The 16,418-nt window shown below is 24.9% G+C and overlaps 1 protein-coding gene across 2 annotated transcripts; it reads left to right on the forward strand.

Annotated features, from left to right (window-relative positions):
- Positions 1-4,629: 4,629 nt before the first annotated feature.
- On the forward strand, positions 4,630-8,385 carry LOC111307827 (selenium-binding protein 1-like). 2 transcript variants are annotated; one of them, XM_022906096.2, is made up of 7 exons: positions 4,630-4,821; positions 5,575-5,770; positions 6,527-6,754; positions 6,901-7,132; positions 7,287-7,394; positions 7,554-7,826; positions 7,908-8,385. In XM_022906096.2, the coding sequence occupies exons 1-7, from the start codon at positions 4,734-4,736 to the stop codon at positions 8,187-8,189; spliced, it is 1,407 nt and encodes a 468-aa protein (XP_022761831.2). In that variant the 5' UTR covers positions 4,630-4,733; the 3' UTR covers positions 8,190-8,385. The 2 variants fall into 2 exon arrangements, with proteins under 2 accessions (XP_022761831.2, XP_022761830.2); XM_022906095.2 differs by lacking the exon at positions 4,630-4,821 and adding an exon at positions 4,891-5,082.
- Positions 8,386-16,418: the final 8,033 nt, after the last annotated feature.

The raw sequence follows: 16,418 nt of genomic DNA on the forward strand, positions 1-16,418 counted from the left end.
TTTATCTTAGTATCTACTCTTCCAGTTTCATAAATATTATATTATTTGCATATTTTTAATTGTATTAAATTAAAATAATTTCTCATTAAAAATTTTAAAAATATTCTTACGTTCCCTTATTATCTTTATCTATAATCACATTTTTTTTAAGTTTAGGAAAATTTTATAAAAATAGTTTAGAATTAATAAAAATCAATATCCAATTTAAAATTTTTTAAATTATAAAAAAATAAAATTATATATATGGGAAGGAGTAAAAATTTTCAAATTTAATGATTGTTCTTGAAATTTGGATCTCAAAAAATTTAAAATGAAAGATAGTTGAACTCGGCATTTAGATTAATTGGTTAATGCAATCAATTTTAAAGGGTAACATTTAATATATTTATATTCAAATTTTAATATCTATAATTTTTTTTATCTCTAAAATATAACTTTTTTTATCCTATTTTCATATTATAATTTTTTTAAAATTTAAATTCTAAATTTATTAAATATTATAATTATATAAATTAATTTAAATAAATTTTTAATTAAATTCGCTTATATATAAAAATATATTGGATTTTGATATTATCACAACCAGTGGCGGAACATGGTTACAGCCAGGGGCTTGGCTCCTCCCAAAATTTTGTAAGCCTCTATAAATTAGTTTTTCAAATTAATGTTATTAGTTAATTTATTTATTTTTTTAATCTAATTTTACGTAATCATCTAAAAAAATTATAATCACACGTTATTTATTTATTTATTTATTTATTAATCTACCAATCATTATTCATAAATCTTTAAACCCAATAAATTAAAATCACACTTTCTTATTGTACTAAAATTTTTTATTACCAAAGTTAGATTAGGAACACTTTATAAAACATTTGAAAAACATTATAATGTATAATTTCAAGTTTCAAATGATTCACTTAGTTTTTTTTTTTTTTTTCTTGGAAGCTGGACTTTTACACTTGAAATTTTTCTTCTTTTATATTTTAAGTTTCCATATTTATTGTACAAAAAAATTTTCAATTTCATTCGTTTAATGGTATATTTTATTTTTCTTCGTTTGATTAAAAATATATTGATTAAACAATTGATTTATTTATATTTTTTAGTTTTAAATTATTTATTTGATGTATTTTTATAATTTTATTTATAAATTAATAAAACTTATAATTATATGAGTTTATTATTTTTTATTAATGTATTGCTTGTATATATTTTTATATTAAATAAATATAAAAATTAAAATATATTTTAATTATTCTTTAAAAATAAATGCCTCTGATCATGAGACTTGCAAATGTAACAGCTCATGTGTAAATAGAAACTACTTTTATGAATACCAGGGAATCAAATCGTAATCTAGTAAAATAAAATACTACTTAAAAATATATTCTAATAAAAAAATCTTTTAACAGCCTAATCAAATTGCGTCGTGCACAAACGACGATCCCACGTCAAGATACCACCTTCTATATTTTGTAAATGATGATGCAATTGATTAAGGTTTTATTTGAACGATTGATGGGATTGACTGTAATGATATTGAAAATAATAATAAAAATTATTATAATTATAATTAAAAAAATTTATTATAATTATAATTAAAAAATTAATAAAAAATTTATATTAAATAAATTTCACTTAAATTAATATTTAGATTCAATTGAAAATATTATAAATTTAATCGTAACACATTAAAAATACGATGAAATTCAAATAGAGCTTAAATTATTAGCAATTGAGTTTGTTGAGAAAGTAAATTAAAATATACTTGTTTTAAAATGTTTATTATATATTAATTTTTAAAATTTTTTTTTAAAAAATGACTTTAATGCATTTAATATTAAATTTTAAATTCTTTTATAGAATTTTTAATTTCATAAATAAATTTATTTAATTGTCGTAAATTCATTTAATAATTAAATTATTATTTTCAATATATTATAAGGGAAGCCTTGTCATTATTAATTCTTTAAACTCACTGGTAAAATTGGAAAACTCTAAAATTATTTTTATATAATTCATTCAAGATTTAAACTCGTGACCTCCAAAATAAAATCTTATGGCTCTATCTATTGGAATGTCTCTTTAAAATATATATTTGCTTCTTATTAGTTCTTAATAAGAGATGAAACAACAAACAATAATAATTTTTCTTTAACTAAATAAGGTAATTCTATGGATGATATTACACACCGCTATATCTTATTCAAGATCATATCTTCATCAATTTCTTTAGAATAAAAATTACTTTTAAACAATTATATATATATTTATTCTCTTTAAGTTTTTCTCTTCTTATGGTTACTTTTATTAAATAATTCTTTCTTAAACAAAAAAAGTATTTTTATTTATTAAAAAAAATCACCTTAAACATATTTCATTTATTTTTCTCTCAAATAAATGTGATTAGATATGTTCACAAGCCGAACTCTATAAATAAAATTTGGAATCTAAGTCTAGCTCAAATTTGATTATATTAATAAAATTAAATATAATAAAATTATTTATTTAATTTTATAAATATAATGAAATAAAAATAAAGCATGTGTCGAAGAAAAATGTAAAGCATGACGAAATTATCACAAAGCTACAATTGTAACGAATTTCTCTTATTTAATTCTCAAGGAACGTCATGTGATTTTCATCCCATTCAAATATATATATATATATATATATATATATATATATTGTTTTGATAACCCCAATAACTTAAAATATGAAATAAACATAAATAATATTATTTGACTTAATTGTGGTATTTTTCTTTAATTTTCGTTTTAGTATTATAATTTTGTATCAGATTTGGCAATCTCACATCTTCATCTGTTTTATTTAAATAAATGTTATAGTATCTTGTACATACAAATTTCCTGCAAAATTTAGAGTCAATTAATAATTTTAATTTATCAAAAATATATAATACAATATCTAAAAATTCTTAAATAAAAAATTCTTTAATTCCTTAAAATTCGCTAGAATTTAATCATGAATTAAATAAAATTAAGGGTTTTGAGCTCAAAATTTAGAGATTATTGGAATTTGGTCTATTCTTAAAAAAATTGAAATTTAATGATAAATTTAAAGATTATTGGAATTTGGTCCCAAATTTTTTATATAGTATTTGGTATTATTTTCAAGATTAAGAATTTAATTACTTAAGTGATCTTATTAATATGATAATCTTATCATTCGTGATTTGAAATTATTTTGTTTGATTAATAATTATTAATTTTTATAATTAAAAATCACTATATTTTATATTACTAAAAATCAAATATTATTTTGTTTGAAAGTAACAAAATAATTATGCATATTATAATACCTAATAAGTTAATGATTTTAATGTTCTTTAAAGATAATAATTTATATATAAAATAATTATTATTATTATTTACTTCATAATAAATTATATTAAATTATTAAATTAAAAATATAATTATTGATAGTAGACTAATTTTTATAGTATAAATCATGTAAAAAATATTTAAATTAGAAAATAAAACTAATATATTAAAATAAAAAATTATGTATAAATAAATTTTTAAAAAATAAAAAACATAAAAAATATTTTTAAACCTATTACAATGAATATTAGTTTACAAATGTAAAAATTATAATATAAAATAATAACAATTAATTTCAAGAAAAAGTAAATATTTAATTCATATATTAAATACATAGTATTGATTATTATTAATTTTATATATCGCTTCATCTTAATAATAAAAATTTATTACTTCTTTAGATGAAAATTAGATCATCTTTTAAAATAATAATCTAATTACTTTCAATGATTTAAGATCATTGTCATAAAAAATTATTAAGTGATTATCAAATACAATGATCTAATTATCATATATAAATCACCATAATTTTTTAAATGATTATCTTATATGAAACATTATCTTAGAGACTTTAATTCTTCAAGATATTTTTATTTTCAATTATTTTTTTGGACTTGTTTCACCAAATTATCTTCATTGACTCTTCTTTATATTGTGTGAGCTCTTTATTTATAGTGCCAGGTAACGGTAAGTAAAAGAGTTTAGAACTAAATTTTTTTAATTTTAATTTTAATTTATTTTAATTTAATTAAAGACAAAAGACGATGACTTTTAGGTAGAATTTAATTGAATGATGCATATATATTAAAATTTTGATCGGCTGAAATTTGAATTTATCTAAAAATAAAAATATGACTCAATAGAAATTTTCAATTGGATCAAGGGTCTTTGAAATTCGATTGGCCACCACCATCGGTCTAATCTTGGTTTGCATAATGACTTGATAAAAATATTTGATGATATTTTTTAAAAATAATTATATAAATTATTAAATATAAATTTAAACTCTGTTTTTCTTATTTTAATTAAATTATAATTCTATCCAGCGAAGAATTATCATTATCATTGTTTTTTTCTTCTCCACTCAATTCAAACACATACCAAAGTACAAACTCCTTTTCATAAAAAAAAAATAAAAGATGATTGGATTATGATCTCATCGCGACAGTTACAACTGTAACAGCTAATGTGGAGAAAATCATTTTGTAAGTAAAATATAATAAAAGTAATACTAAATACTTGAAAATGTTATAACCAAATCACGGGACAGCCTAAGCAAATTGCTAGTGAACCAACAGGGTTCCACTTCTGCATCCGATCAAGATTCCACGGGACAAACACAATGGCCATGTCAAATTGGAGACCGTCGATGAGACTAATCCTGACATGGATAAGGAAATAGGGAATCTCGATACATCGCACGTAGACACGTTGCATACAGACAAAACCCTGGCTATTTTCAGACAAAAGAACAGTAAGTTGATATCGGCATTAGCCAATTTTTGTCACTATAAATTACGGTGATTTTCCCAATGTTTTAGTCGGTCCTTGTTTGAAAGCTATTGTAAAATAAATTTGGTATTTGTAAGTAAAAGAAGAAGAGAAAACAAAGGAGATTTTGCCATGGCTGAAGAAACTGGATGTTGCAAGGCTGCAGGACCAGGATATGGGACTCCATTGGAAGCCATGTCTGGTCCTAGAGAAGCTCTAATTTATGTTACTTGTGTTTATACTGGTGCTTTCCTTTCCTTTCCTTCATTCATTCTTTTTTTTTTTCCGTTGGTTGTGATTTTTATGATGTGTTATCTGCAAATTTCTGGGAAGTTTGAATCATTGTTTGATTATTTGATATGATCCATGTAGGCCTAGAATCATAGATTGCTATATATTCATATCTATTTTTAGAAAATTGTAGAGAAATTTCCATGGCTGGTTTTTCTTTTTTAATAAAAAAACGGCTTTCCTCTCATTTTTCTACATTTCCAAATAAAGGAAAGAACCTTTTTTTTTTTTTTGTTCATACTTCTATCCGTTTTTACATCTTTCCCTTGCATATACATAAAGTTGGAAGATTTTTTATTTTTTCTTTTATTTTTTCTGTATTTTCCTATCAAATTTTTTTAATGCTAATTTTAAAACGGAAGTAATTACTTATGTCCATCTATGTGGTTATTTTGGGCTAGTTTTCGTAGTTTGGAAGTTGTAAAATGGTTCTGTATCTATGCAGGAACTGGAAGAGAGAAGCCTGATTTTCTGGCGACAGTTGATGTAGATCCAAACTCACCTACTTATTCTAAAGTTATACACAGGCTATCTGTGCCATATATAGGTGATGAACTGCATCACTCAGGGTGGAATGCATGCAGCTCTTGCCATGGAGATCCATCAGCAGAACGACGTTTTCTGATCCTGCCTTCATTGGTGTAAGCCACTATATTTTTTACTTTGGAATTTCATTTCCCTTTTGCTGCAACAAATAGCAATATTGTGGCGAGCTAAAGTAACTACAGAGGAGATAAGATATAAAATGTAGCAAGCGAAGAACAGATAATACAATTGCAAAGGCTACCATTTAGGCTTCAGCAGAATATGTTTACGGTAACAAGTAACAACACTGCTAACATTAATCAGTTGGAGTTTGGCCTAATACAAGCTGCTCAAAGTTACTAGTTTTGGTTACCTTTTTCTCTTTATACCAAAAAGTCAGTTGTTTGTTTCTACATATATCCTGAAGCTGATGGGTATTTCTACCTATATTAGATGCATCCTCATATATACCTCTTTGTAAGGTATAAATATTTGACTCAAATTTTCTTTAAGCTCTTTTCTTATGCGTGATCTACGTTATGATTAGATATTATTCGTGTGTTTTGTAACTTTTTGTATGCTCATTTTTAATTTTCTGGTACTTTCTTGTAGGATTCTTTCCTTAATTGTTTGTCCAATAGCATTGTTGCTCATGCAAATTTGAATCTTAACTTGAGACAAATTTGTTTGAGTGCATGGTAGTCTATTTCCTAAATCATCTATCCTCTATTAAGATAAACAACATGGTTTCGTTTGTACCATTAGCTATTGAGATAGCAAAATTTTTATGGTAGAGACATATTTTAACTGTTCCACTTCCAAGATGTTGTTAAGGTACCAAAATTGCATTAACTGTATTCTGCTTCTTTCAGATCTGGTCGTATCTATGTGATCGACACACAGAAGAATCCCAAGGCTCCCTTGTTGCATAAAGTGGTGCAGCCTGAGGATATCATTAAGAAGACAGGCCTAGCATATCCGCACACATCCCACTGCCTTGCCTCTGGAGATATAATGGTGTCTTGTCTTGGTGACAAAGATGGAAATGCAGAAGGAAATGGATTTCTTCTCCTTGATTCCGAATTTAATGTGAAAGGAAGGTAAAGTATAAACCCAAAAAAAAAAAAAGGGGGGGGGGGGAAATGATTGTGAATAATAGAAATAATTGTTAGCTGTGCTTTTTGGAGCATGATATTGTGAACAACTATCACTTGTGGTTGGACTTAGTTGCTATTGAATTCTTCAGGTGGGAGAAACCGGGGCATAGTCCTCTGTTTGGCTATGACTTTTGGTACCAACCTCGACATAAAACAATGATCAGCTCATCGTGGGGTGCTCCTGCAGCCTTCACCAAAGGTTTCAACCTTCAGCATGTTGCAGATGGTCTGTATGGGAGACATCTGTTTGTGTACAGCTGGCCTGATGGTGAATTGAAACAAACATTGGATCTCGGTGACACTGGTCTCATACCCTTAGAGGTGATTACATGTTAACATTATTAACATTTTGCAACTTCGTTTTTAGGACTAGATCTTGCTCAAAGATAATATGCAGTTCTGTTTCCTTTTCATTGTTATAATGATATGGTGAGACCGGGGATTCGCTGTATATGATCTTGTCATTTCTATGCAGATAAGATTCCTGCATGATCCCTCTAAAGATACAGGGTATGTTGCGTGTGGCTTGACAAGTAACATGGTACGGTTTTTCAAAACCCAAGATGGATCATGGAGCCATGAGGTGGGCACATAAAATAACTTTACTTTTTATGTTAGTGCATGACCTTGTATAACTTTGCAGTTTCATATGTGTTTATTTACTGTTGTTGTATTATCATTGTTAATAAAATTTGCATGTCTTTTTCCACAAGCCTAATAATATCGTTATCAACTTCTGCAGGTAGCAATCTCAGTGAAACCATTGAAGGTGCAAAACTGGATTCTTCCAGAAATGCCTGGACTTATAACGGACTTTCTAATCTCTCTTGATGATCGTTTTCTGTATTTTGCCAACTGGCTTCATGGAGATGTCCGACAATATAACATTGAGGACCCTAAAAATCCAGTCTTGGCTGGCCAAGTATGGGTTGGAGGGCTGCTTCAAAACGGTAGCCCTGTAATGGCTGTGACAGAGGATGGTAAAACGTGGCAATCCAATGTTCCTGAGATCCAGGTCTGTTCTGATATTCATATTACTTATTAACAAGAAGTATGACCAGTGGTGCTAGACATAAACTTCTTATGTTCTTTACAGGGACGTCGTCTGAGAGGGGGACCCCAGATGATCCAGTTGAGCTTAGATGGGAAGCGGCTATATGTCACCAACTCGCTATTCAGCACATGGGATCGTCAATTCTATCCTGAACTTCTAGAGAAGGGTTCCCACATGCTACAGATTGATGTTGACACTGAGATAGGTGGTCTTAAAATAAACCCAAACTTTTTTGTTGACTTTGGAGCTGAACCTGATGGTCCTTCCCTGGGCCATGAGATGAGATATCCAGGTGGTGACTGCACTTCAGATATTTGGATTTAAGCATCTGAACCAATTTAGCTGTGATGAATCATCCTTTAACGTAATAGGACCAATAATAATAATCAATGCAATTTTTAGATTTCAGTGACAACATGTTGAGGCAGGTTCATCTTGGATGAGATAATGTAATATCATCACATCAATGTGAAACAATAAACAGCTGAAAGTAGTCAATAAAGAGTCCAAATTGCATTAATTGCTTCATGCCAGTGGCATTTTCAAGGGAACATGATTTGTGAAAGTAATCATCACATTAATTGCTTTTCTATTGCTCTTAGAGTGCATGGTATCTGTGCTTATTACAGGTTTGTAACTTCCAGAAGAACAGAGTACTACTTTTCTGATTTCTAGATCAGTAGTTGCTCAGGTTGCTGTGGTTCGATTATATATGATAAAATGTAATTTTGCTACGTAGATTTGGTTTGTCTATATGTGGTTCAGTACAGCCTTCTTGCCTTCACTTGGTTTGATCCCAAGATCAGATAATCTACAATTCTTTTTCCTAGTGATCTAAGAACCATAAAAGGCTGTCTCTAGGAATGAACCATGCATTGTCCTGAAGAAAACAGATTGTGTTTTCTTGATTTGCCTGAAGACAAAAGATAATAAAAGAAGAACAAGTACCTGCCCCACCACTAACAAAAGGCTGTCTCCAGGAATGAACCATTTTCCTGTCATAGCAATTCCATTGCCCATGAAGGAAAATGAGATCTCTTATCAGGAGAGGAACAGCATTCTCCTCTGAAGAATCACTTCTTTGCTGATCTCCCACTTTCTTCAAACCTACCCAATTTCGACACCAAATGTTATATTGTGTAAAGGAAAGGAAACAAGACCCCCAAGCAAAATATTAAGTTCCCTCTTGCAAGGTCCTCGCCATTGCTCTAGCTGCCTGTAGTAAGAAGAGCTGCCTGCCACGATCAAGAAATGGTTCCAATAAGGCTGCCAAATGATTTTTCCATTTCCAGGCAATTAGAGATGATTAAGAAGCAGCAAGGTACTGATACAAAAGCTACACCCAATGTTAAATGGTATGTGAGGAAAAGCTGACAGATGAGAATCAGTGCGTGCACATAGCAAACCATGGCTAAAAGCAAGGAAAGCTCTGTTGCATGGAGAGTTGGCCATGGTTTTGTCATCTTTGGCATGCAAAATGAACAATTAATCTGATGGAAAGAACTAAAAAAATGAAGATAATGAGGGCTTTGTTTGTGCTTCAAATTCAGATCATGAGGACGTATCTCGGATGAATTCATTTACCAGCATATTTTCAGACAACAGGAAGGTGTGAACACGTTGGATAAGGATTAAGATCACTTGACATGCAAAAGCTGTATGGTAAACATTGAATGCCGAATTTATTTAACTTTTACAGGGAAAACCTACGGTATAATTCATCCATCTATCTTCTATGTAAGTTTTGTAAATATACGGCAGTACTGTACCCACAACATGTCACTCTCCTGTTTTTTGGTTTTTTATTTATTATTAAATTATTTTTAAGTGGGACCCCTCATTTTTGTGTGGGACCCACTTCCCCAACTTTTTTTCGTTTTCCTTTTTTTAATTATTAAATTAATTTATTTTTTCAAGTAAGTCCCCCTAACTTTTTGTAGACAACTTTTTTTACATTTTATATTTAATTTTGACTTTTTAAAGATACAATATTATTAAATTAATTTTATTGTTTTCAAGTCCAGCATATTACTTTTTTTGTGGAAGCCGCTTTTCTCCTTGATTTAATTTTTTAATATTTTAATATTTTTTCCAATTTTTTAAATATATAATATAATAAATTTATTTTTTTGAATTTATTATTTTTGAATGGTGAGACCATTTTTTAATAAGTTTTTAATCATTTTATTTTTATATTTTATATTTTTTATATCTAATATATTATTGTTATAGATCGGTTAATATTGTGGAGGCTAAGTGTAGGCTTTTTAGCTTTTTTTCCTTTTTTTTGTATTTTTATTATATTTAATTATAAAATATTTAAACAATGGGGTTATTTTTTTTATTTTTTATTATATGTTTCATTATAAAAACAAATTCAGTGGACTCGCAGCTTTATTGTGGGTCTCACTTGTTGGATTTTTTATTTTTATATATTTTATTTAAAAAGCTTTTTTAATAGGGCCCACACTTTTTTTCTCAATTCTTAACTTTTGATTCTTTTTATATTTTATATATACTTTTTGCTATTTTGATATTTTATTATAAATATATTATTTTTAAGTGGGATCCATTATTTTTTGTGGCGCCCATTTTTATTTTTTTAGCATCCACTTTTTGTTTTGTATTTTTTTCAATTTTTTATTTTTTAATGATTTAAGATTTTTTTAACTGTGTGCTCTAATTTTTTATTTGTACGTGGGATTTGTTTCTCTTTTTTTAGCGTTCATTTATTTTTTAAAATGTTTAATATATAATTTTTTTAACCACTTAATACCAAATTTTTTCTTTTTTAAAAAAATTTAATTGATGTTATATATATTTTTAGGTCATTTGATATTAAAAATATGTTAATTTTTTTATTTTTTTATTTTTATATATTTAATAAATAATTTTTAAATTTTATTTTTTTAGTAACTCGCTTTATATTAGAAGTACGTCATGCAATGGAATCCACTTATTTTTTGAGTTTTTTTTAAATTATTTTAATGATTCATAATTTTTTTAACGTTTGATCTGATTTTTTATTATATTTCCTGTGGGATCATTTTTTCTTTGTTTTTTCTAAATCTTTTTATGCTGTGCTTTTTCTTTTCTTTCAATATCTAATATATACTTTTAGAGATCACTTGATATCAATTTTTTTCTTATTTTTTTAGAAAAGCTTAATCAAATCTTTTAGAATTTTTTGTTAATTCACTTAATATCAAAGGTATGTTGTGTGTTTTTTTTTCAGTTTTAAATATTTTCTCCTTTTTTATTTTTTATATATTTAATAAATAATTTTTAGATTTATTTTTAATAACTCATTTTTTTATAAAACAAAATTACGGTAAATATATATATGGCAAAACAAAAAAAAAATTACCCACAATCAAACAAAGCAATTCAAAATATCATATGATAACACGATATAAAAATAAGATGAAAAAATATATAAAAATGATAGATTAAAATTTTAGCAAAGACATACATATGTTTAATTAAAACAAAAAATATATTTTATATTTTTTATATCAATACAAATTTTAACATAAATTTTATATAAAACATAATATTAATACAAATATTTTTATTATTTTATATAAAACAAATATATAAATTATCATATCTATTTACGATACATGCTAACATCATTCTAGTAATATTAAAGTTGCTCTATACAATGAATAAAAGTTCATCCTTAAAGTGCCACATGATACTTTTTTCTTTTCCTTGTTTATTTTATTTTTTATTTTAATTTTTTTAAAATTATTTAATTAATACTTTTTAAAATTTTCTTTTAAAGTGAAACCTTTTTTATACCAAGTTTTTTTCTTTTCATTTTCTTGTTCCTTTCTTTCAAAAAATATAATCATTCTTTTAGATTTTAATTTTTTGTATAAGATCCATTTGATGTTAAGTATACGTCGTGGGTTTGCTTTTTTTTATTACTTTTATTTGTTATATATTTAATAAATATTTTTAAAGATTTTAAATTCTTTCTTTAACCACTTGATACTAAGAATATTTCATGTGTCAAGTTATTTGTTTTCTTTTTTGCTTTTCTTTTTTTTTATTAATATATTTTTAAAAATTTTAATTTTTTTTGTATAGGACCCACTTGTTACCAATGATACACCATGTATTTTTTTCTTTTATTATTTCCCTTTTTTATATATTTAATAAATATTTTTAAGATTTTAAATTATTTTTTGTTTGATCCAATTGATACCAAAAACATACTACGTGTCAAGCTATCTATTTTTTTTTTTTCCTTTATAAATATTTAATAAATTTTTAAAATATTTTAACATTTTTAAAAGTATGGAGTCCATTTTAATATTATTGACTAGAAAAATTTTTTCGTCTTTGAATTTGATTTTTTTTAAAAAAATTATAAATGTGTCAACCAAACATGTTCATGGGTCGGATGATCCGTTCAAGCCTGAAAAACCCATCTAAAATTTTGAAAGGCTTGAATATAAATATAAGCTCGTTAAATGGGCCTGAACAAATAAATAAAGTCGAATAAAAAAATAAGGCGGAGCTTGGGTTTCACCATTTAAGACCCAAGCCCGGCTCGACCTAACCCAAAAATTAAAGAAAAAAATTATCATAATGAGAAAGTCCATTTACTTTATCTTTTATAATAGACAAGACCCATTGCTTTATTAGTTATAATATGATAAAGCTCATTTTTTTATAAAAAATAATAATTTAATTTTAAATTATATTTAACAAAATTACAGTGGACCCAAGCCCAAATAATTCATAAATTTAATTAAAATTAATTAAATTAATAATTTACAAAAAATAAAAAAAAATCATTTTCTTCAATTTTAAATACCAGTGCTTTTGGTGAGTTTAAATTTTATAATAGAAACAAATTTGGGCAAAAAATGAGACTCAAAAAATTGAGCCGAGCCGGGCTTAAGCATATTTAAAATGCTGGAATATCATCAAGGCTCAGCTTGAACCTGACTCAGCTCAGCCTATGAGTAGGTTTAGTGTTGACATCATATCCAGATTTAATTTTTTCAGTCCTTTATTATTTTGTTTTTTCATTTTTTTTTTAAATCCATGATATAAAGTTTACAAAAAAAAAGAGAAAAAAAAACTTCATTATATATATATGTGTGTGTGTGTGTTATATGAATAAAATTGTTATTTAATACCTTAATTTAATAAATCCACATGCTATTCTTATTTGTTTTCATTTTTCCTTTTTTTAACCATTTCTTTTGTTTTATTTTTTTTTAGTTTTTAACTTATTTAAATTAAACAAAATTTGCAAGGAAAAAAGTCAATGGATCTATAAATAACAAAACAACTCCTATTTTATGGGTTTCAATTTGTCTTGGACTAATGTACGAGGTTTTTTTAACATTTTAAGATTAAGTCAAAGTTTTTTCATTTTTAAATCGAGGTTCAGTCGAAGGCGATTTTAGAATTTTTTATTATATCTTGAGTATATATATGATTATTTTTAATTGTTTATTTTATTTTGTATTTATATATATTATATTAATTATTTATTATTTAATATCTTACTTTAATATATACACTATATTTATAAATAATTAAGATATAATCTATTTATCCGTTATATAAATTCTACTCATTTTGATTTTGTTTTATTCTCATTCAAAGTGTCAACGTGATGCATTATGTTTGTTTCTTTTTTTTCTTTTTTTCAATTATTTTATTTTTTAAAAATTTTTAATTTTGAAAATTTTGTGAAAAAATCCAATGAAGGTCTCTATTTTGCCAAAAAAAAAAAAACACTCATTATATATATATGTATATATATATGTATATGTATATGTATTATATTAATAAAATTACTATTTAATATCTTAATTTTATATGCATTATATTAATCCACTTGTCATTTTCTTTTGTCTTCATTTTTTTTCCTTTTTTTTCTTGTCATTTCATTTTTTTTAAGTTTTATAACTTTTTTAATTAAATAAATTTTGGAAGGAAAATGCAATAGATATATAGATGACAATTAAATAAAAAAATGGCACTTGTCCTATATATTTTCTATCAATTTTTTACCCAAAAAAATAAAATTTTTAATTTGATATACCAACTTTCTTACAGGATACTAACACTGCTAATTAACTTGTTGATGTGGCATGAACATTCAATAAGACGTTAACACATGTCAAAAAGTTCAGTTAGCACCACATCATAAATTGCTATATTAGTATTAAAACAAAATTTCAAAAAAATTTTAAAAAAATCTAAAAATTTTTTTAAAAAATATGAAATATTTAAAATTTTATTAAAAACTTTTAAAACCCTAAATATTTTTTAAAACTTAAAAAATTTAAAAAACAAAAAAATTTTGAAAAATCTCAAGATTTTAATAAAAATCTAACAAATTCATAAAAAAATGAAAATGTTAATAAAAATAAAATTTCCTTAAAAATAAAAAAAATCACTAAAACTTAAAAAATTGAAAACAAAAAATCTAAATTTTTTATAAAAAAATCTAAAAATTTTAAATTTTTTTTAAAATTTTAAAAATACTCTCCCTTTTTAATCTTTCAATTTTTATTTTTTATATATTTTATGCTTTTTTCATTTTTTTAATTTTTTTAATTTTTATTAAATTTTTAAGTTTCTTTTAATAATTTTATAGAATATTACATTTTTAAATTTTCAAGAAATTTTGAAAATATTTAAGAATTTTTTAATAAATTTTCAGATTTAAAAAAAAATTTTATTTTTTTAATTTTCAAAATTTTTTAAAAAATATATTTTAGATTTTTTTTGTTTTCAATTTTTTACAACTTTTGTGAATCTTATTTTGGATTTTAAAAAATTTCTAAAAATATTTCAATTTTCAACTTTTTATAATTTTTAAAAAATATTTCATATTTTTTAAAACATTCTTTAGATTTTTTTGAATTTTAAAATATTTTAAAAGTTTCTTTTAATGCTGACATGGCAATTGATGATATGACATTGATTGGACTTTTTGACACTTATCAAATTTTATTGGATGTTTATGTCACGTTAACAAGTTAACTAAAGACGTTAGTTCGAATTACCAAAATGGACAACAAAATAAAAGTTCAAGCACTAAACTAACAATTTTTATTTCTTTAGGTACCAAACTGACAGTAAATGTTTAGTACATGAACTATTTTTATATTTAATCATATAAATGACAAAACTATTTATATGAGTTTCAATATCCCAATCCAATAAATGAGGTTCTTTTAAAAAATTCAATATTAGGTCAAAGGTTTTCTTTTTTTAAAATTGAGGTCCAATTGAAGAGGAATTTAAGATCTTCTATATTTCCTTAAATATATATATAATTAATTTTAATTTTTAATTTTATATTTATATATTAATTATTAATTATTTAATATCTTAATTTAATAAAAATAATATATTTATAAATAATTAAGATATAATCCATCTATCTATTATATGAATTCTACTTTTTTTCACTTTTGTTTCATCTTCATTCAAGGTGTTAATGTCACACTTTATATTTCTTTCTTTTTTTTTTTTTCTGCCTTTTTTTCCTTTCTTTTTCAACTATTTTTTTTTTTTAATTTTCAAAATTTTGTAAAAGTACCCAATGAAAGTGCTCTTAGGGTATCCCAATTTTTTTTCCTTTTAATTTTTGAATTACATAATTTTTGCAATAAAAAGAGTTGACAGATAGAAATGACAAAATAATTCACATCCAATGAGTTTCAATATGATTGGAGGTGACATTTTGTTTTTTTTTTTTTTTAAATTTTACTTTTTTATTTACTTTTTTTTGTTAGATAAAATTTTTAACAAAAATATTAATGTAGGAGTCCATGTATTACCCCTATGTGTATATTTTCTTTTGTTTTTTCATTTGTTGGGCTTTATAATTAAATCATTATTACAACAAAATGAGTTGTTTGATAAGGATGAAAAAACAATTAGTATATGATAGATTTTGATATATTTCAATTGAAACAGACGTTTTTGTTAAAATTAATATTGTATCAAGCTAGGTCAGTTTTTTTTATAGAAAACGAGGATGAGTAAAAATTGGATTTTGGATGCTTTGTCTCAATCCATCCCATGAATAAGATCGGTAACTCAATCCGTCCCCGGCAGGTTTCAACCCGACCCGACCTCTTAGGGTCGATTTTTTTTCTTTTTAATCAAGTTTTGGGTCGATTCGGGTCGGGTATTGCTAAGAAAGAGTTGAGTTCGTGTTTAAAGCAAACTCAACCTGACCTGACCCTATATTTATATAAAAATTAATTTTTTAATTATTTATTTAATTTTTATTTATATATATTTATATAATTATATATTTAAATATTTATATTTAAAAAATAATATTTTATTAATTTCGGGTTGGGTCGGCGTCAAGTATGAAAAAAATAAAAAAAATTTCGAGTCAAGTCGGGTTTGAGGCGAGCAAAAACCCACCCCAATCCAACCTGTTGCCAACCTTGCCCATGGAGTATATAAAAGTATATATTTTATTATCTATTTAAGTTTATATTTATGTAAATATTTTAGTTTTAAAAATATTTTAAACTTAATTGAGATATCCAG

This window comes from Durio zibethinus, chromosome 22, assembly GCF_047325235.1.
Source record: "Durio zibethinus cultivar Kanyao isolate XHJ-2024 chromosome 22, ASM4732523v1, whole genome shotgun sequence".
Classification (NCBI taxonomy): domain Eukaryota; kingdom Viridiplantae; phylum Streptophyta; class Magnoliopsida; order Malvales; family Malvaceae; genus Durio; species Durio zibethinus.